The sequence below is a fragment of the Balaenoptera ricei genome, chromosome 9 (assembly GCF_028023285.1).
Source record: "Balaenoptera ricei isolate mBalRic1 chromosome 9, mBalRic1.hap2, whole genome shotgun sequence".
In the NCBI taxonomy this organism is placed as follows: Eukaryota; Metazoa; Chordata; class Mammalia; order Artiodactyla; family Balaenopteridae; genus Balaenoptera; species Balaenoptera ricei.
This window is the reverse complement of record NC_082647.1, coordinates 38127798-38150222: the sequence shown is the minus strand read 5'-3', so window position 1 is coordinate 38150222 and position 22425 is coordinate 38127798. Positions and strand designations below refer to the sequence as shown.

General features: G+C 40.3%; 1 protein-coding gene and 1 non-coding gene across 4 annotated transcripts in view; both read right to left on the bottom strand.

Moving 5' to 3' along the window:
• DOCK4 (dedicator of cytokinesis 4) overlaps positions 1-22425 on the bottom strand; it is a 492329-nt gene that overhangs the window by 150065 nt on the left and 319839 nt on the right. For all 3 annotated transcript variants that reach the window (XR_009505001.1, XM_059933591.1, XM_059933592.1), the window contains exons 17-21: positions 8264-8420; positions 2690-2787; positions 2498-2581; positions 2208-2308; positions 40-121 (exon numbers count right to left, since the gene is read on the bottom strand). Coding sequence is in view for 2 of the 3 variants with exons in the window: in XM_059933591.1 (XP_059789574.1) it covers positions 40-121; positions 2208-2308; positions 2498-2581; positions 2690-2787; positions 8264-8420 (522 nt within the window). In the remaining variant the exon portion in view is untranslated. The remainder of the gene's footprint in view (positions 1-39; positions 122-2207; positions 2309-2497; positions 2582-2689; positions 2788-8263; positions 8421-22425) is intronic.
• On the bottom strand, positions 21596-21670 carry TRNAG-UCC (transfer RNA glycine (anticodon UCC)). The gene has a single exon. It is a non-coding gene; the product is annotated as a tRNA-Gly (tRNA).

Genomic DNA, 22425 nt, shown 5'->3' with positions numbered 1-22425 from the left:
CTGTTAGACTGTGATCTGTTATTGACAGCGTGTCATTACCTTCAACACCTCCTGGATGTGCTCTTGTCTCTCCGCTTCTGTGATCCTGTCCACATACCACTTGAGCACTTTGATGAGATCTCTAAAATACAAGGAGACGTGCAGAAGGTAGAATTGCTCTCATTCTCAATTAAATGCCAACAAATCAAATGCTTATGTTTATCATGAGGAGGCTTCATTTCCCAACAGTTCTCACATTTTTCTGTCAAACTGCCATAACATAATAATTTTACAAAGTCTGCATATCAACATCACTACCCGTTTTTTTGAAGCTGAAGAGAGAAACAACACTTCCTCCCAGTGAGATTCCTTTCAATCTGGACATGTTCCATCGGCCCTGCTGTTTCTGGCAGTGCTTCCAATGGGTGAACACAAATATCTGAGAAAAGGACTCTGGCCAAGGGAGTGCCTGAATATGACTGTCATGGTCAATCTCGGACAACTGCTAATTGGGATTTCCTCCCCAGCGACTACGTAAACAGTTGGATGAAATATTTGGCTGGAGGCAAAAGGGGGTGTGGGGAGGGATGAAGGTAATACCTCCCCAATTCAAAGCACACCCCCATGGAGTTATCAAGCCAATTCTCTGACCTGTGGGAAGAATGAGGCTTACCGTCAAAGTATGCCTTAGTAACTTCCAGAAAACCCAAGTCGCATTGTTTTAGGAAACAAAAATTGAATTAACCTCCATCCCCCCAAATTCTCAAGATTGCAGTTGTGTGACTGTTAACACTGGTCAGTTCTTGGTTTCTAGGAAACAGAGCAATTTTAAAAAAATGCTCCTCTTTTCTGTTGGGAGAGAATCCATGGATGTGCCAATAGGTAGATGATGCTGGGAGTGCTATTTTGAAGATGATCTGTCGGTGAGTTTCTGGCCACCCACAGCTCAAGACGATTCCACGGGCCTTATTTGTCTTATTAGGACTTATTAGCTGCCTTCCTGGCCAACCTGAAATTTAGAAATTACATCCTCGTTCTCTACTTTCCAATGACAGTCTCAGTCGGAGGTGGTGACCACCTCACACCAGAGCCCAAATTGTTAGGCCAAGGGGCAAAGCTGGGCCAACATTTCAAAACTATCCCTGTTGTTACATTTCACCCTCTGAAAAACTCATGTTGGCAGAGGGTCAAGTCTTGCAAAAATGACTCCATTCATTTAAACGTCAGAGGCGTAAATCTTACCAGGCCATGGTGGGGAATACCCAAAGGAACGGGATCAAACACTTAATTGATCACCTACTATCTTTTATACAATACATAGATGGGGAAAACCCTGATTCCATGCTCTTTAAACACACCTCTGGGAATAGATGATTGTGCATGTACATACCCATAGGTGCTTAAAGTATAAGGTAAAAACTTTGGCAGAATACCAATGACAGCAGTGTAATGGGGAGATAGAACTTTGGGGTACATTTCAGGGCTGTATTTAAGCAAGGCCCAAAACCGAGAAGATGTCACGATAGGACAGAAAGAGGGACATTGTCACCTTCTGGCAACTATCACCTGGGCTACGTGGAGGCAGGAACCAGCTAAAGCATGTCATTATTCATTCACTTTTAGCCTTGCTTGCATAATCTGAGCTGACAGGAGAGGACCAGCAGTTAAAATGGCAGCTGGTAACAAAGGGTAGAGTCCAATGACTGAACTGCTTGCAGCCAGGGACCAGGTCTTCATATGATCAGCACAAAGCATAGTGCCTGGTATGCAGTAGGCACTCAGTAAATATTAACAGATGAATGAACAAATGACTTTAAAATGGTATGATGCCAAAGATTGTTTTCCCATCATATTTCTTTCTTAATGACATCTAGAATCATCAAGGAGTGTGGTGATTAAATGGGGCTCTTGACAGCCAAAGTGAAATAACCAGATATTTTAGACTAAAAGGAATATCAAGTGAAATAGAGACAAGAAGAAAATACCTTATATTTTAGGTTTCAGGAATAGAATTCAGGAGGTTCTTTTTTTTCCCCTTTTAATCAAAATAAGTTCCAGCCATTAAAAGAAGGTGTGTGAGAAAGGAAGAAACTGTCTCAAGAGACACTTCAGTGGTTGTGCTTCATTTCTTCCTACACTCCCTTTTAAATTTTCCTATATAGTTGGTTCTGCTTTAAAAAGCTCAAAAGAAACTACTTCTAAACCAATTACAAGATAAAAGGCCTTACCTGTATGCAAGTGCCCCAGCAAAATGACTCTCAATGTAAGTGTCCATTACAGGTTTAAAATGATGAAATTTGCTATCTTGCAGCAAATTTATTATGTGAACCTAAAAAAAAAAAAAAAATGGAGCTTTATAAAACTGAACACAAACCAAGATTTTTTTTTTGGTAGAGGGGAGGGGGAAGGTTTCTTTTCAAGTAAGCTCATGCTATTATGTGCACATTTATAAATAGCCTTAGGAAAGTCAAGATTAAGAGACAAAATTAAGATATAATTAAAGTGAATTTAAACTCACCAAAGAATCAAACACTTTAGACCCATATTTTTGGGAATTTTCATCTAAAATTCCAAACAGGGTATCCAGTGTATCTTGCAGAAACTGTTGGATAAAGAAGTAAAAGCATAAATAAAATATCCTCTGTCCTTCGCCTCTAAATATTCTTTATCCCATGAATTTCTAAGAGAGGGATAACAAAATAGCATTTACCTTTACTATCTCTGAGCCATCAATTTCTTTTAATTTAGAGAGACAGCCTGTGATCTTGTCTGGGTGGGTTCTCCACTTCAAAAGATCAAGCATATCACCTTTCCAAACAGAAAAGGAAAATTAGTTGCCTTAATAGAGAACAGCCTCTCACACGAAAGTGTTCTATTGTAAACGCTGAATTCTTACACACACTGCCTCTTGGTCACCCAAGTTGCAGGCTCCCAGGCCCTCCCACTAGGCCTCTAAATGGCATTTATTACAGTGTATTCTAATTATTTCTCCCTTCCCAATGCCCTTGACTTACAAACTCCTACTTATCCTTCAGTTCTCAGGCTAGCTGTCTGTCTTTCCCCCACTAGACTGTAAATTCCAGCAGAGGAGAGTGTGCGAGTTTGGCCCTAACATAGTGCCAGCATCTGGAACAGGGCAGGCACACATCAGGCACTTCGTAAATACTGGCTGAATGATTTTCTGCCTCCTCCCATTAAAGTGGGAGATTCTTGAGGGCTGGGAACCCACTTTATTCATATTTGTGCCCCCAGCATATAGCACTCTGCCTAGCAACAAATTCCACTTGGCAATGAAGGTCTTCTTGACAATGTGGCCCAAACCTGGCATGACCAGAAGGTCCCTGCACAGTGATGACAAAGCCAGTCAATTGTCAGACCATCTAGTGAGACTTTGGACCTGAGAGGGCCAGTTCCTGGACTCCATGATCATCTTCCATCCTAGACTCTGGTCCAGCTCTTCAATTTCCTCCTTTCCCTGAACTGACAACACGTGGGCCCTGAGTCTAGCAGGGTCCTCAGGGAACCTCTTCACCTCGTGAGGGAATAAATCCTTCCCTCATCCTTCCTGGGCAGAAGGTCCTGAACATGGTGTCCTGCTTCACTGGTCTCCAAAGGGAGCAGGGAGACGGTGGTGTCTGGAGGCCAATGAAAGCAGTAAGAACTGACAAGGCACGTGCGAGCGGGATATACCCCGGGCAGGGGAACCTGGCAGGGCTGGTCTCCTGGTGCTCAGTGGGGCTGAGAGACTAGAATGGCCAAGAGAGAAGCCAGGAGGGGTTTTCTACTTCAAAGCACTTGTTTCAGGAAAAACCCAAATGGGACTTACTGAGAGACAGAAAGACCGACGTGGAAACAAGAAACAAACCAAACAAACACAATCCAAGAGATCAAGGAAGAGTAGTTATGATGAGAAAGAAAATATGATGTAGTGAATAAAGATGTGAAAAAAGCATAAGAATCTCAAGAGGAAATAGAAGCAACCTCCACCAAAGTCAGATTCAAAAGAAAAACTTCACAAACAAAAGAAAGAAATTTGGTACTAAATGAGAATATTTGCCTATAACAAATAGGGGTAAGAGGAGGAGGTGGATTTAGAACTAGAAAAATGAGGGAATTTTTTTTCAATACTGACATTGAAAAAGAGATTTATGACTATTTTCATAACACAAAATCCTGAAAAGGTTAAATATTCATGTCTAACTCGGACGCCCTGGAGGTATGATTGAAACCTTTTAAAAAATGATTGGTCATATTTAGATGAGTGATTCCACAGGGCGAGACCGGCTACAGTACACGTGGCCCTCCAGGATTCTCCTCCTATGTTTGCTCCCTCCCTCCGACTTCCTGCATCTAACTTCAGGATGCCTCCCTTCCCCGGTAGCCCCTCTCTTTTGTAATTCCCCCAGCCATTCACTCTTCACTTCCCACTCCACGTCCCGTCCAGCGCTCACTCCGTCCCCTCCCTCTCTTTCCCTGCCCTTTAGAGTGAGGCTGCTGCAGAGGCGTGCAGGGCGCTGCCCACCGTGGGGGGGTGGGGGGGTGGGGGGTGTGCAGGGGAAGGAGGCAGCTCTACTGGCTGCAAAGTGGCATCACCGGAAGCAGCAGTAGGGGACCAGGAATAGGACTGTCATCAGCAGAGCCGGGCAACAGATGACAGCGGTCCAGACAATCGGATCAGGATGGGGCTGTGCATCTTTCCTGTGAGAAGCCTGAGGAATTTCGAGACTGCTCCCAATGGAGCCAAGAGGAAAGTAGTACGTCCGTCTGGACATAATTAATCATGTATGCCAGCCCTCTCATTATTGTTACCTATTAATTTCTATATATTATAAGATATTTTCCGCAAAAGCCTATTTTAAGATCTGTTGTGTGAGGAAACATTTTTTTTTCCTTAGCAATATGTCATTGTTACAGAATTAAAATAAAAAATTTAAATACTTAAAAAAAAAAATTCATGCATGCCAAGAACTCAGAATCAAGTCAAAATTGTCATCTCTTAGGTCTCTATTTTAGCCATTTGAAGATACATGAGTTGCAAATTTGGAGCTAGGACCTACTACTGAAAAATGTGAATTTTATACATTCGATTCAATTATCATTTAAGTGTATACTGACTGTATGCCTAATCCACCAAGAGCTATAAAATAGGTAGATGGCATGATCCTTACTTTTGTTTTTTTTAATCACAATCTCAGGAAGAGACTGAATAAACCACCCATCACTGAGGGGGAGAAAGGGACGTTGGGCAGTCAGTTCCTGCACAAACGTTAGACTTAATTTAAGCACTGTTTTTATTTTCTCATAACTTTTTAAACAGTTGTGTTTAACAGTCCAAGGAAGCTGACAAACAAGTAAAGTAATTCCTTTGCTGATCCCCACTTTTAAGAAGCTTAAAATATCTACTTGATTTGGCAATCACAGACGTCTAGCTGAGTGCTCTGGCCTCAGTATGCTATCTAAGAATGACACTGGAACACAGAGAGAGTGTGCAGACACACTTTAGAAACCCTGAAATGCAAATCTGCTCTAGGAAACTGTTCCTAGAGACCACATCACTTACTAAATGCCCAATTGTAATGGTAATGGGATCTGTAAACTTTCCAAGTCAAGTAAAATGAATACAAAGCAATTTAATTCCAATTTGGAACTGGATTACTTCTACACAGAGACATGTGTCTAGCATGTAAATTTCAGAAAGCTCAACTAACTTCCTTCCTCCTTCCCATGTCTGAGACACACTATTCATTTCCTGCTTCATTTTGAGCTGTCTTACACGGACAAGATTAATCAACGTCAAAATGATAATTAAGCACTTATTAGTCTTCAACAATGAGTCAAGCATTGCCTTCCATATAGTGAGATGTTTAACATAATGGTTTCGTGAATAGTTCATTTACCTGAAAATGTTCTCTGCTTTTACAAAGTAGTAGCTTCTAATTATCAGGATTTTGTTCCCTCTGTCTTAGGTTCACAATTCTAATATCCTAAACCCTAGAACTAGAAAAAATTAAGGATGCAGGGCCGAATATTTTGATGGCAGATAATCTATTGTTAGATTTGTGTCATTGGCAGAATAATGGTCCCCAAAGATGTCCGTATTCTAATCCCTGGAACCTGTGAATATGTTTATCTTACATGGCAAAAGAGATTTTACAGGTGTGATTAAGTTAAAGATCTTTTAAATAGGGGTATTATCCTGGATGATTTGGTGGGCCCACTCTAATCACAGGGGTCCCTAAAAGATGGAAGATGGTTAGGGTCAGAGAGATTTGAAGATGCTGTGCTGCTGGCTTTGAAGATGGAGAAAGGGACCAGGAGCCAAGGAATGCAGGTGGCTCCTAGAAGCTAGAAAAGGTAAGTAAAAGGATTCTCTCCAAGGGATTTTAGAGGGAATGTGGCCCTGCCGACACCTTGATTTAGGCCCCATGAAACTGACTGCAGACTTTTGACCTCCAAAATTGTAAGATAATAAATTATTGTTGCTTTAAGCCAATAAGTTTACAGTAATTACTACAGCAGCAACAGATAACTAATACAAGCTGAAAATAGTCTAATGGAGACAATCAGTTAAATGTGAACTCTATAACAGACACACAACTAATCCACGTGGGATGAATAAAAATTCCACTGAAGGGAGTCAGTAACATGTTGATTTTATTATCTTCATAACCTCCATGGGGTTAGACTGTTCCCACAAAAAATGCCCAAGGTAAATGCTTTATAGTCATTATAGAGTTCTGTCAATGAAGGTTTTATTTAAGTAAAATCATTAACCACTGAATACTGATAAAGTCTGGTATAATGACATAATTTGGCAATAGCTACTTTCAATCAGATTTACTAAAAATGAATTATGTAGTTGATTTTTAAAAATATTTCTCAAAAATACTTTTGGAAGGGGAGAAACAAAACCCAAGATAAACGTGAAAGAATCATTTGCCATTTGCCAACTTCTATATAAATACAGTAGCAATGCATGACAAATTGAGTGGTATCTTAAAAGTGGTTATTATAACAATGCCACAATTTGCTTCTTTTCTCATTCCATGTTCTAAGAAAAGAAATATATTTCTTACTATGTGACACAGAAGAAAGAACTAACAACACTTACAAAAGTTTAAGCACAGGAGCATTTTTTGACTCACAATACAGGGCCCTGACTTAGGATGGTTTGACTTAAGATTTTTTGACTTTACATGGGTGCGAAAGTGATATGAAATCATTTAGAAACCATACTTCGAATTTTGAGTTTTGTTCTTTTCCTGAGTTAGCCACATGCTAACACAGGTACAATACCCTCTTGTGATGCTGGGCATTGAGCCCCAGCTCCCAGACAGCCATGTGATCTCGAAGGTAAACAAGCAACACCAGTTACAACCATTCTGTACCTATACAACCATTCTGTTTTTCACTTTCAGTACAGTATCCAATAAATTACATGAGATATCCAACACTATTATAAAATAGGCTTTGTGTTAGATAATTTTGCCCAGTTGTAAGCTAATGTAAGTGTTCTGGGCATGTTTAATGTAGGCTAGGCTAAGCTATGATGTTTTGTAGGTTAGGTGTAATAAATGCATATTCTACTTACCTTATTCAAGTTACCATGGGTTTATCGGGATGTAACCCAATCCTAAGTCAAGGAAGAGCTGTGCCTTATTATGAAGTGATTCTCTTCAACAAAATGAATCTGATTTTATTAATATGGCATTCAGGATGCTTTCCAGAAGGCTTACATGGCAACCATGAAGAACTCAAAAATGTTTAATTTGCTTCCTTCATTATAGACAATGTTTTCACAACAGTTTGCCAAGGAGAAGAACTTGCTTTATTAATCATAACTTGCTAAACAATCACTGACATAAAAAGTAATGCTAGAATAGAAAAGCAATATCCATCTAATTAAACAAAAAACGGCCTTCACTCTAAAGTCTGCAATTAGCACTGTCTATGGAGCTATAAAGCAAGAGAGATTAAGGTGGTGGTAACCTTTGTCTTTTTTTTTTTTTTTTAAAGCAGCTGGGTTTGACGGTTTATTTTGAAGAGTTGTGTACTTGGGTTCCAATACTGGGATAATTCTATAGTCCTTAAACTACATGCATTTAAGAGATCATTGGGTCACAACTGTTTTCATATTATTGGAAATCACAAACAGAAGGATCAACATTTTTTCTAGTGCAAAGTTATTATTATACATAACATTGATGTTTATTGAATATCCTATCAAAATTCACATGAATACTTAAATACAAGGGCTTTCAAATAAAACAGTATTATACATTACCATTTTGTGTGAGTTTTGTGGAACAGAGAAAAGATGTTATCCAAAAAGACTCCTTTGTGGCCTTCATGGCTTGATTATTATTCCCAAGGAGAATGCCCTTGGAAAAAGGAAGTTTGAGGTAGCGGGTAGTATCCTGAAGATTTGTGTTTTCTTCACACTGTAAAAAATATTTTTAAAAATGGGGAAGGGGGGAGAAGAGACCTCATGAGAATTATTAAGCATGATAACTATTGCTAGTGTTTATGAACTGGGAAATATTCCAAATATTATTACAAATAGAATTTGGCTTTTAAGTAAAATGCAACAAAAATGTCTAAGCGGAATTACGCACAGATTTTGGACTCAGACCCATTTGGGTTTGAATCCTATCTCTGTTACTTCCCACACAAGTAACTGTATCAAGTTGTTTAACCTCCTGTGATTTCCGTTTTCTCTCTCTAAAACCTCATTGTGCCGTCCTAAGAATTAGATTACATAAGGCTTTTATCATAGAGCCTGATACATTGGAAGTGCTCAAGAAATCATACTGCAGTGACCATCGCATTTAAAAAAAGTGCTTACATTCTTCCCACATCTCCTCTGAGGCAGATATTAAACAACTCCTTACTTTGAAAACTGGCAATTAAAGGACTCTGTATTTCAGGATAATCTCATAGCTCCACTACGTTGAGAAGCCTCTACTGAAAATGCCAGCCAACAAATGTAAAAGGAATTACAGGTTTTAAAAAATACAGTTTCATATTCCTAGTGTAATTCTTATTTTACTCAATGATTGTCGCTAAGTGCTAAAACCAGCAGGAAAACTATTGATGAGGAAATGAACGTTCATATGATGCCACACAGGTTACTTCCTACTGGCAAGACGACAGATGTAACTGCCCGTGGGGGGACTGGGTTGTCAGCCCTCTAACGCAAGGCAACACAAAGAAACATCATCATCTGCAATGTGTTCTTACAAGGCTGTGGAACCTGAATCTGTTACACCTACAGGTTCAACTTCTACTTCACAGGAAATACGAGGGACAGAGCAACATGCTGAATGTTAGGGGGAAGCAACCAGACAAAGCCAGAAGGCAGCACTTTCTGTAGGATGCTTGGCTTTGTCTCTTCAAGTCAAGTTTTGTGAAAAAAAGGATTGCTCTAGATTAAACAACACTTAAGAGATAGATAGCCAGATACAATGTAATGGTCCTGGATTTGGACAAACTTGCTGAAAAGGATTTTTCTTTTTTTGAAATTTATATATTGACTAAGTTCTAGATGAGATTAAAAAAAAATTAATGATTGGAAAAGTCATTAACTGAAAAAAGGAAATTAAAAAAAAAATATATATATATATAATGAAGCAATCTAGATATCCTTCAGTACATGAACAGATAAACTGTGGTACATCCAGAAAATGGAATACCATTCAGTGCTAAAAAGAAGTGAGCTACCAAGCCATGAAAAGACATGGAGGAACCTTGATGCATATCACTAAGTGAAAGAAGCCAATCTGAAAAGGCTACATACTATATGATGCCAACTATGTGACATTCTAGAAAGGGCAAAACTATGGAGACAGTAAAAAACATCAGTGGTTGCCAGGGGTTGGGAGTAGGAGAAAGGATGAACAGGCAGAGCACAGATTTTTTCTAAGGCAGTATGATATTATCAAGACGGATACATGTCACTATACATTTGTCCAAACCCACAGAATATACAAAACCAAGAGTGAACCCTACCCTACGGTAAACTACGGACTTTGGGTGATGATGATGTGTCAATGTAGGTTCACCCTTGGTAAATGAGTGATGTTGCTAATGGGGGAAGCTCCGTATGTGTGGAGGCAATGGGTGGAAGGGAAGTCTCTGTACTTTACTCTCAACTTTACTGTACACTAAAACTGCTCTTTTAAAAAGTCTATTAAAAATATGTATCATTTGGGTAAACGAAGTCCATACAGAAAAACATTCAGAAAGATATACACTAAGGGGTGAACAGTTAACATTGTTTGCATAATGACAGTCTGGTGTTTTTATTTTATTTATCTATATACTGCTTTTGTAATGAAGGTGATTTTATATTAAAATTCTGAGAAAAAATATTGTAACAGATACAGAGATGGTATAGCTTAGCTTATTTTGAGTATAAACTTAGGAACCTTATTTCTTTAAATATTTTCAAGGCTAGTGTCTTGGTAACAGGTAGGAAATTAAGCACAGAATCCTCTGGTTTTCTAGACTACTTTGTGTGATTTACCAAAAAATTTTAATAATAAATTTTTAAGAAAGACCTCTCTAATAAGTTGAGAGAAACAGAATCAGAATATTACAAGATGTTCTTCCCAGCACACATGTCCAGTAACGGGAGGACCAATAAACACAATAAACAGCCTCCATAACTCTCTTCTCATGTTATGACTCCAAATGCTTTCTCTTATTACTGCAAGATATTTCATTTAGACAGAAGAATGCATATATAGTTTAAAGAATAATTATAAAGCGAACACTTCAGATGCTTTCCAAAAAAAAAAAAATGCTTAGGCAAAGTAATGTTCTGAAACTTGGGGTCAAAGTCCCGTCTCCTCAATCGTGTTCATGGTATCAGGGCTTGGAGCACAGCAAGCTATAACTTGAGTCACAGCAACCCATACTGGTCCTATTTCCTGCCTGGATCTGGTCTCTGGGGTCAGAAACATGCTCTGGTCTGCCATCCCCAGCCTGACTCATGCTCCGTTTGTCGAACCATACCTCCTATTGGGACTGAAGCCTCATGCAAACCCAGTCTAGACACTGTCTAGCTATTTCCAGGCCTCCTCCCCAGAAGCTGGAGTGTGCCCTGGTCTGGTATGCTCCATCTGTTCCCAGAAATCCTGCCCCTATAGATAGATCTCTTAACCCCCTTCCCCCCAGCTAACTAACTGCCTGCTCTTGAGCACTTCTGGAAGCCTCTTAGAATTCCTGCTTGCTGAGCTCATGTAGTTCAACTGGCAGTCAGGGACCAGTCACTGCTGTGTCGTGTCCATAGTGGGCACCGTGAATAGAAGCCTTGGCTGCCTTCACCGGGGCCAGTCACTGTGGCCAGGTCAGTGCCACCTTTTCTAGTTCACTGCACTTCTCTCCCAGCCTGGAGGGCCAAGACCTCAGCATAGGAGTCTCTCTGATTCCGAGACGTGACACCTTGAGAGCTTCTTAAAGCTAAACTCTATCACCCTTACTCAATGCAAAATACAGTAACTAATACAAACTTTACTCTGGACACCAAAGTTATCTGAAGACCTTGCACCAACAATACTGGTGTGCATATGTGTGTGCTGTGTGTGTTGGTGTTGGTGTTGGTGTGGGGAGCAAGTGCGGGGGTGGGGGGGTAGGAATTCTACCCCTAAATTCAGTAAAGAAAAGTACATAATTATCCTTTGGTCTCTGTGAACCCTTTGCTATAATATTTACCGGGAGTTCAGAGCTGCGTTTTTTGTCCAGTAGGAGTCAAGGCCATACGCTAGGTATGGGGTTAGAGTTTTAATCTATTTCCAAAGAACTTAAGTGGCCTGCAGAGAAAATCTCATGGCCTATCTTTTCTTGTCCTCTGAGGTTTTCAGCATGCACCCATAACACATCACACAACACTGGAGCTTTTAAAGGCAATCCAAGCAACCACCATTTAGGCTAAGCACTCTGTGTGTATTTTCTTATTCTGATAATAATCCTATGAGGCAGGACATTGTAACCTGGGGAGCTTATGCGATTTGCTCAATATCACAATATTAGTAACTATCAGAGCCAGGATCTGAACCAAAGTTTGTGCTTACAACTACTATACGACACAGTAGTTATGACTACAATGACTCTTCCATTGACTCTTCCAATGACTCTTGTTTTAACCAGGTTTTGAGTTTTGCGATAACAAATTTAAAATGTATCAATTTATAGATAACATAGTGAATGGTGGGTATGTCTAAGAAAGACCCCCTAGAAGTTCATTTTTCAAAAAAAAGGTATGTTTGTGGAAGACACCCTGGGAGAGAGCTTAGAGTGGTCTGTGGATCTGAAATAGTTTCATACATGAAATGGCTATGAGTCCTACAGTGAAACGGCTAGTTGACGTTCTGAAACCACTCAGGGAGCAAAAGGGATCACGTGATCTGGATGCAGTGGGGAAGGGGGCAGGTAGGAGCAGAGGAGGCATGACATGGGAGACTGGAAACACAACAGATGAGATAGAGATCATTCGTTCAGTCACTTGATGAGAGAGAATTTATGGAAGAGAAATGAGGTTGAAGATCAGTGAAGAATAGAAATGGGTTCCAGAAGATAGGCTTGTAAGGCAGGGGCAGTGGTCAGTAAGGGTTTAAGCCAAAAAGGTTGTCCAGACTCTTAAGAGGAAATACACAGCTCACCAGCAGAAGCCAGGGAGTGAGCAAGAGTCAGCAGTGAACTCCTCGAGCATTCTTCTGCCAGGTGGGAGAAGGGTCTGCACTGTGAGTAGGAGTCTGAACCACAGTATGGATGGGAGAGAACAAACAGGAATGAGCAATCTCCTTCCAGGTGAAGGGCTAAGAGTTAATGAAGTCACGGAAATGAAGCTGGTAAAGGATGGCATGGCATTGCCTGTGTTTTAATTGGAAAAACAGTACAAAGGAGTTGCGGCTGGGTGTCTGAAGGCCTGCGAATCTGAGCAATGTAGGCTCGACACCAAGAAACTGCAGTTTTGGACTTCCCTGGTGGCACAGTGGTTAAGAATCTGCCTGCCAATGCAGCGGACACGGGTTCGAGCCCTGGTCTGGGAAGATCTCACATGCCACGGAGCAACTAAGCCCGTGTGCCACAACTACTGAGCCTGCGCTCTAGAGCCCGCAAGCCACAACTACTGAGTCCGCGTGCCACAACTACTGAAGCCCGCGTGCCTAGAGCCCGTGCTCCACAGCAAGAGAAGCCACTGCAATGAGAAGCCCACGCACCACAACAAAGAGTAGCCCCCGCTCACCGCAACTAGAGAAAACCCGTGTGTAGCAACGAAGACCCAATGCAGCCAAAAATAAATAAATAAATAAAATTAAAAAAAAAAAAAAAAAAAAGAAACTGCAGTTTTGCACAAAATTACACTGCATGTAGTTGATAGATGGTTTTGTCACCGCAGTGGAACCCAGTCACACCCCTAAACTACATGGGGGGTTAAATATGGATCACTTGCATTCCGGGGAACACTTGGAACACAAGTGATTTGGTTTTGGCATAGGGACGATTTTTTTCATCAAATCCAGTGCAGGCATGGAACAAGGCAATATGGATATGAGAATAAGAAGGACCGTCCTCCCTGTCCTCTTGCGACAGACACAGACACAGCTAAAGTCTTCCTGGCGTTATGGTAGATGTATGATGACAGAGAGATGAGGGGACGATTAACTGAGCCATTCTTTCTAGGAGAGACAAGGCGACATGACCACAGCCTCTTGAGGCTGCTACTGGATTGTGGGAACAAAACAATGCCATTGTCATAGGAAAGGACTATTCTCTGTGTTTGCTTTGATAGGCTGGGATCTGTGCAAGTCATTTTAAAATGACATGAAGTTAATTTATTACAAATTAGAGAAGAGGGAGAAGAAAGCCAGTCCTTCGCTTTACTTGAGACGAATCAGATCTGACAGGAGGGATGTGTTCCCTCAGATTCTTACAGAAGAGTTAAAATGCAGGCTACGTGGCAGCAGGAGTAGCCTGTCTTCTGTGAGATTACATAGCATGGCTCACAGTCTATTTCTTTGTCCAGAACTAAAATCAGTTGGTACAGCATTGAATGTTGCATCACACCCCAGGCTACTTTCTGACCACTGTCCTAGGCACAAGAGATGCAATGGTCAGTCATAGACACTCTTCCAGAAACGTGGTATCTGCAATAATGCAAGCTATGTGATTGAGAGAAATAAATTAAAAATTTCTTCAGAAATACACTGGTACAGAGATTCATAGTATATTAATCAAATTAAGGGGCCTGTAATTTGCAGGAAGTAGATAATTAAATTAAAAACTATAGTAATTTAGACAATCCAGTTGAAACGATATATTGCCAGTTAATCGAACCAGTTGTGGCAGCAAAATACCTTCTTCTGGGGATTCTTTCAATATGATTAGTCATCCTTAATGTTATTATTAAACATTTATTAAAGTCCTACTATTTGACAGTCCTTTAATTTGGTATAAAGAATGTAACAAGGAAATAAACACAGTCCCTGTCTGTGAGGGCATTACATGCCTGACCTCTGCATTCATCTGTTAATACTGATTACAAAGCTGTGATAAAGATCCCTGGATTCAACTGGCTGAATGGATACAAAAACAAGACCCATATATATGCTGTCTACAAGAGACCCACTTCAGACCTAGGGACACATACAGACCGAAAGTGAGGGGATGGAAAAAGATATTCCATGCAAATGGAAATCAAAAGAAAGCTGGAGTAGCAATTCTCATATCAGACAAAATGTACTTTAAAATAAAGACTATTACAAGAGACAAAGAAGGACACTATATAATGATCAAGGGATCGATCCAAGAAGAAGATATAACAATTGTAAATATTTATGCACCCAACATAGGAGCACCTCAATACATAAGGCAAATACTAACAGCCATAAAAGGGGAAATCAACAGTAACACAATCAGTAGGGGACTTTAACACCCCACTTTCACCAATGGACAGATCATCCAAAATGAAAATAAATAAGGAAACACAAGCTTTAAAATGATACATTAAACAAGATGGACTTAACTGATATTTATAGGACATTCCACCCAAAAACAACAGAATACACATTTTTCTCAAGTGCTCATGAAACATTCTCCAGGATAGATCATATCTTGGGTCACAAATCAAGCCTTGGTAAATTTAAGAAAATTGAAATCGTATCAAGTATCTTTTCCGACCACAATGCTAGGAGACTAAATAACAATTACAGGAAAAGATCTGTAAAAAATACAAACACATGGAGGCTACACAATACACTACTTAATAACGAAGTGATCACTGAAGAAATCAAAGGGGAAATCAAAAAATACCTAGAAACAAATGACAATGGAGACACGACGACCCAAAACCTATGGGATGCAGCAAAAGCAGTTCTAAGAGGGAAGTTTATAGCAATACAAGCTTACCTCAAGAAACAGGAAACATCTCGAATAAACAACCTAACCTTATAAATAAAGCAATTAGAGAAAGAAGAACAAAAAAACCCCAAAGATAGCAGAAGGAAAGAAATCATAAAGATCAGATCAGAAATAAATGAAAAAGAAATGAAGGAAACGATAGCAAAGATCAATAAAACTAAAAGCTGGTTGTTTGAGAAGATAAACAAAATTGATACACCATTAGCCAGACTCATCAAGAAAAAAAGGGGGAAGACTCAGATCAGTAGAATTAGAAATGAAAAAGAAGTAACAACTGACACTGCAGAAATACAAACGATCATGAGACATTACTACAAGCAACTCTATGCCAATAAAATGGACAACCTGGAAGAAATGGACAAATTCTTAGAAATGCACAACCTGCCGAGACTGAACCAGGAAGAAATAGAAAATATGAACAGACCAATCACAACCACTGAAATAGAAACTGTGATTAAAAATCTTCCAGCAAACAAAAGTCCAGGACCAGATGGCTTCACAAGCGAATTCTATCAAACATTTAGAGAAGAGCTAACACCTATACTTCTCAAACTCTTCCAAAATATTGCAGAGGGAGGAACACTCCCCAACTCATTCTACCAGGCCACCATCACCCTGATACCAAAACCAGACAAAGATGTCAAAAAGAAAGAAAACTACAGGCCAATATCACTGATGAACATAGATGCAAGAATCCTCCACAAAATACTAGCAAACAGAATCCAGCAGCACATTAAAAGGATCATACACCATGATCAAGTGGGGTTTATCCCAGGAATGCAAGGATTCTTCAATATCCGCAAATCAATCATCATGATGCACCATATTAACAAATTGAAGGAGAAAAACCATATGATCATCTCAATAGATGCAGAGAAAGCTTTCGACAAAATTCAACACCCATTTATGATAAAAGTCCTGCAGAAAGTAGGCATAGAGGGAACTTTCCTCAACATAATAAAGGCCACATATGACAAACCCACAGCCAACATCGTCCTCAATGGTGAAAAACTGAAACCATTTCCACTAAGATCAGGAACAAGACAAGGTTGCCCACTCTCACCACTATTATTCAACATAGTTTTGGAAGTGTTAGCCACAGCAATCAGAGAAGAAAAAGAAATAAAAGGAATCCAAATCGGAAAAGAAGAAGAAAAGCTGTCACTGTTTGCATATGACATGATACTATACATAGAGAATCCTAAAGATGTTACCAGAAAACTACTAGAGCTAATCAATGAATTTGGTAAAGTAGCAGGATACAAAATTAATGCACAGAAATCTCTTGAATTCCTATACACTAATGATGAAAAATCTGAAAGTGAAATTAAGAAAACACTCCCGTTTACCCCTGCAACAAAAAGAATAAAATATCTAGGAATAAACCTACCTAAGGAGACAAAAGACCTGTATGCAGAGAATTATAAGACACTGATGAAAGAAATTAAAGATGATACAAATAGATGGAGAGATATACCATGTTCTTGGATTGGAAGAATCAACATTGTGAAAATGACTCTACTACCCAAAGAAATCTACAGATTCAATGCAATCCCTATCAAACTACCAATGGTATTTTTCACAGATCGAGAACAAAAAATTTCACAATTTGTATGGAAACACAAAAGACCCCGAATAGCAAAAGGAATCTTGAGAACGAAAAATGGAGCTGGAGGAATCAGGCTCCCTGACTTCAGACTATACTACAAAGCTACAGTAATCAAGACAGTTTGGTACTGGCACAAAAACAGAAATATAGATCAATGGAACAGGATAGAAAGCCCAGAGATAAACCCACACACATATGGTCACCTTATCTTTGATAAAGGAGGCAAGCATATACAGTGGAGAAAAGACAGTCTCTTCAATAAGTGGTGCTGGGAAAACTGGACAGGTGCATGTAAAAGTATGAAATTAGAACACTCCCTAACACCATACACAAAAATAAACTCAAAATGGATTAAAGACCTAAGTGTAAGGGCAGACACTATCAAACTCTTAGAGGAAAACACAGGCAGAACACTCTATGACATAAATCACAGCAAGATCCTTTTTGACCCAGCTCCTAGAGAAATGGAAATAAAAACAAAAATAAACAAATGGACCTAATGAAACTTAAAAGCTTTTGCACAGCAAAGGAAACCATAAACAAGACAAAAAGACAACCCTCAGAATGGGAGAAAATATTTGCAAATGAAGCAACTGACAAAGGATTAATCTCCAAGATTTACAAGCAGCTCATGCAGCTCAATAACAAAAAAACAAACAACCCAATCCAAAAATGGGCAGAAGACCTAAATAGACATTTCTCCAAAGAAGATATACAGATTGCCAACAAACACATGAAAGAATGTTCAACATCATTAATCATTAGAGAAATGCAAATCAAAACTACAATGAGATATCATCTCACACCGGTCAGAATGGCCATCATCAAAAAATCTACAAACAATAAATGCTGGAGAGGGTGTGGAGAAAAGGGAACACTCTTGCACTGTTGGTGGGAATGTAAATTGATACAGCCACTATGGAGAACAGTATGGGGGTTCCTTAAAAAACTACAAATAGAACTACCATATGACCCAGCAATCCCACTACTGGGCATATACCCTGAGAAAACCATAGTTCAAAAAGAGTCATGTACCAAAATGTTCATTGCAGCTCTATTTACAATAGCCAGGACATGGAAGCAACCTAAGTGTCCATCATCGGATGAATGGATAAAGAAGATGTGGCACATATATACAATGGAATATTACTCAGCAATAAAAAGAAACGAAATGGAATTATTTGTAGTGAGGTGGATGGAGTTAGAGTCTGTCATACAGAGTGAAGTAAGTCAGAAAGAGAAAAACAAATACAGTATGCTAACACATATACATGGAATCTAAGGAGAAAAAAAAAAAGATCATGAAGAACCTAGTGGCAAGACGGGAATAAAGACACAGACCTACTAGAGAACGGACTTGAGGATATGGGGAGAGGGAAGGGTAAGATGTGACAAAGAGAGAGAGTGGCATGGACATATATACACTACCAAACATAAAATAGATAGCTAGTGGGAAGCAACCGCATAGTGCAGGGAGATCAGCTCGGTGCTTTGTGACCACCTAGAGGTGTGGGGTGGGGAGGGCGGGAGGGAGGAAGATGCAAGAGGGAAGAGATATGGGAACATATGTATATGTAAAACTGATTCATTTTGTTATAAAGCAGAAACTAACACACCACTGTAAAGCAATTATACTCCAATAAAGATGTTTAAAAAAAAAAAAAAAAAGATCCCTGGATTCCAGCTCTGCCAGGGAAGGGAGAGGAAACCTTATGGGAAAGAGGCTATCTGACCTCAGTCACAAAGAGTAAGGCTTGCCAGACAGGCAAGGGAGACAAAGGCAGGTTATGTGGAAGAAACGATACATATAAAGACACTGGGGGAAAAAAAGTACATATATAAGACTATGAAGATACAGCAACTAAATGCAATGTGGGATCCTGGATTAGATCCTAGACTAGAAAAATGACATTACTGGAAAAACTTGTGAAAACTAAATAAGTTTTGTGTTAACAGTATTGTACCAAGGTTAATTTAGTTTCAATAAATGTGCTATGGTTATGTAAGACGTTAACATAAGGAGAAGTTGGGTGAAGGGTATATGGGAATTTTCTGTACTATTTTTGCAACTGTTCTGTAAGTCTAAAATAACTTAAAAAACAACTGTTTTAAAAAGTACAGGTGTAGTCAGACAGCTATAGGTAGTTTAGTGTGGCTAAAGGCAGTGATTCTTTTCAGTAGCAAAAAAGCCTTGGGACTACCGTAAACATCTTAAATAAGAAAAACTCAAGGTGATTCTGACACCTGGTATAAGTTCCTTAGATTAAAGTACTACCAAGGAGGTGGCACTGACTGATCGTGAAACCAAGCGTTTAGATATGGGGGTGAGTGTGAGAAGTCAAGAAAAACTGCAGGGCTCTGTTCACCGCAGGAGAGGATGGAGATGGCACAAAGGACTCAGTTTTGGACAAGCTGAGTTTGAGGCATCTCTGGTGAACTGAACTGAAGATGTTCAGTAGGCTGGTAAAAGTTCTGGGCTACAAGCCCAGAGCTGGCTGTCAGCAGCAGAGATGCGGCAGGTTAACCCACGTAAGTGCATGAGATGGTTCCAGAGCGTAGAAGACACAGATGGTGTCCAAGGATTAAATCCACGATAACACCAACATTTAAGATGCAGATAAGATATAAACTAATATACATAGGATGGATACACAACAAGGTCCTACTGTTTAGCACAGGGAACTATATTCAATATCCTGTGATAAACCGTAATAGAAAAGAACATGAAAAAGAATATCTGTGTGTATAGCTGAGTCACTATGCTGTACAGCAGAAATTAATACAACATTGTAAATCAATTATACTTCAGTAAAATTTAAAAAAAAAGATGCAGATAAGAGAGAAGAGTACTCAAAGGAGAAGAAGGATGAAACTAAGGTGAACACTGTCAGACAGACCATGGAATATGGGATTTTCAAGAAGGGTAATCAATAGTGTTTCATGCTACAGGGAAGTCAAATCAGGAAAGATTTAGAAAGGGTCCAGTAGTGTTGGCCCCAGTGTCGGTGTTAGTGACCTCAAGGGAGAAACTTCATTTGAGCTGCGGAGACAGAAATAGCCCGAGGAACAAATGGAAGAGAGTGGCGGGAAGCAGAGACAGTGAGTGAAGACTGGCCTTTCCTGCAGGTGGCTGAGATGGGAAGGGAAGAGGCAGTGTGGTAGCTATTACAATTTTGTTTGTCTTTAAAGAAAAAGGCTTGAGCATGTTAAAAAATCTGAGACTACTGCCAGAAGAGAGGAAACATAGCTGCAGGAGCAAAAGCGGACATTGAGAGGAGCAAGGTCCCAGGGGACTCAGGAGGGAGGACGATCCTGAGGGAAGCAGGTGGAAGAATCAGCCTTGGAGGGGAGGAGTCTTGCCCCATCCCCTGAGACAGGAAGCAGGAAGGAAGGGAAGGATGCAGATCAGTTTGCAGATGGCAGAGGACAGAACACAGGAAGTTAAGGAAGTTCCTGTCTGATGGCTTCTGTTTTCTCTGTTAAGGACACGGGAAGTGGTGAGGTAGGCAGAATGGTACAATCTTGTCGATAGCTCTTGCGGGGACTGAGAGGGGGAGCTGATTAGTTGGCCTGCAGTGTGGATGGTCCTGCTTCTATACCCATCAGGCTGATGCTAATCTATAGGAATTGTATAATCCCCTCCACTAATTAATGTTTAACCACCTACGGAGGAGTAGAGGAGGGGGCAATGTTGACAGACTGGTCTAGGGCTGGTTTTTACTTCCCATGCAGGTACAGCAGAACTAAAGATCAAGGGATAGTCTGAACAATAAAAAGAAGAGAGTGAAGTCAGGTGGGGTTTATTCGAGGAGAATAAGACTGAAAAATAGGTATAGTATTAATAGAAAATTGGAAGGTTGAAAGGTTGTGGTCAGGATATCAAGAATTTACGATTTTTGATTAGAAGTGGCTCCGGATGATCTCATTCATCCATGCATGCATCCATCCGTGCACCCGTGCATGCATGCATCCAGTATTTATTTAGCACACGTGGGAGGTCCTGCTGGCTGGGGATGAAGGAAGGCCAAGAGAGAGACCACAGTGAAGCAGAACACAAATGAAGGTCACTGGAGTTGAAGTGACCAAGAAATAAGAGGAGAGGGCACTGGACAGGTCAACCAAAAGGAGGAGACAACTTTGAACTAGGGGCTAGGCTGACTGTGGGAAAGTAAACAGCCACCCACCGCCCCATCCTCCCCTCTTCCTTGCTGGCCAGGAATATCTATACTGCTAGAAGGCAGTAACTAGGACGGGTAGAAAGTTGCAGAACTGTATGGAATGAGCCTTATGGAGGGCAGGGAAGCTCTTTACAAGAGGGTGGAAAACCAGTATCTTTAAAGGCACTGGGGCATTTAGAGACGTCCAGACACTAGACACAAGGCTTCAGAAGATGAGCCCTCTCTACTCCAGAGGCCACACAGGAAGCTCGCTCGGCAGGAGAGCCAAGGGTTCAGCTGAGGCAGAATGAAAGGGCTTCCTGCACGTCACATTAATAGCCTTCAGTGTTAAGACCAAGTCCACTTATGAAATTATCTTAGACATTTTTCTTTTTTTGGCCTTGCTGTGCGGCATGTGAGATCTTAGTTCCCTGGCCAGGGATCGAACCTATGTGCCCCCTGCAGTGGAAGTGCAGAGTCCTAACCACTGGACCACCAGGGAATTCCCCCATCTTAGGCTTTTTTTTTTTTTTTTCCTGTTCAGCTTCTGTGTTCAGTTTGGCATGCTTTCATGCTAAACTCACCAGGTTATCTACTTTTTAATTTAATTTTGCAGGTGTTTGCTATTTAATTTCTCTCACAGTGTGTAATAAAACAAGGGTTATATGACCGATTCTCCTATGCCCAAGCCCACGGTGGACAGATGTGTTTCGGGCTTGTCTAAGATCTACTGATCATGGTTACAGGGGCGTCTCTTTCAGAATAGTTGGAGCAGCATGCAGAGTTCTCTGGACAGCAAGATGGGTGACAAACCTATCAGTCCATCTGAATTTTTCAGATTCCTCTCATTTTTTTCATTTTACTTATAAATATAAACATACTCTAGGAAAGGGTAAGTGGAGAGCAACTCAATGTGAGAAATCTACCTCAAAGATGGTAACGAGTGCAGAGGGGCTGTGCTGGACTTCCATAGACTAGGTGAGGAACTGGGATAGAGCATAAGAAACTGAAAAGTTGCAGGGAAAAAATATGAGCCACAAAGGGTTTACGAACAAACTTTTAGGGAGCAAAAGTGAAATAAACAAACTCATAAAAGACTCTTGCAATCTAGGCCATACATTAAATTAACCCCTTTCCAACCAGGAAACATGATGATCCTCTATTTAACAGACCTCTCATCTGGCCCTTCTCTTGCTCAGAAGCAATAGATCCCACTCTAAGGGATCAGATTCTCTACCGAGCAAAACCCTATCCTGG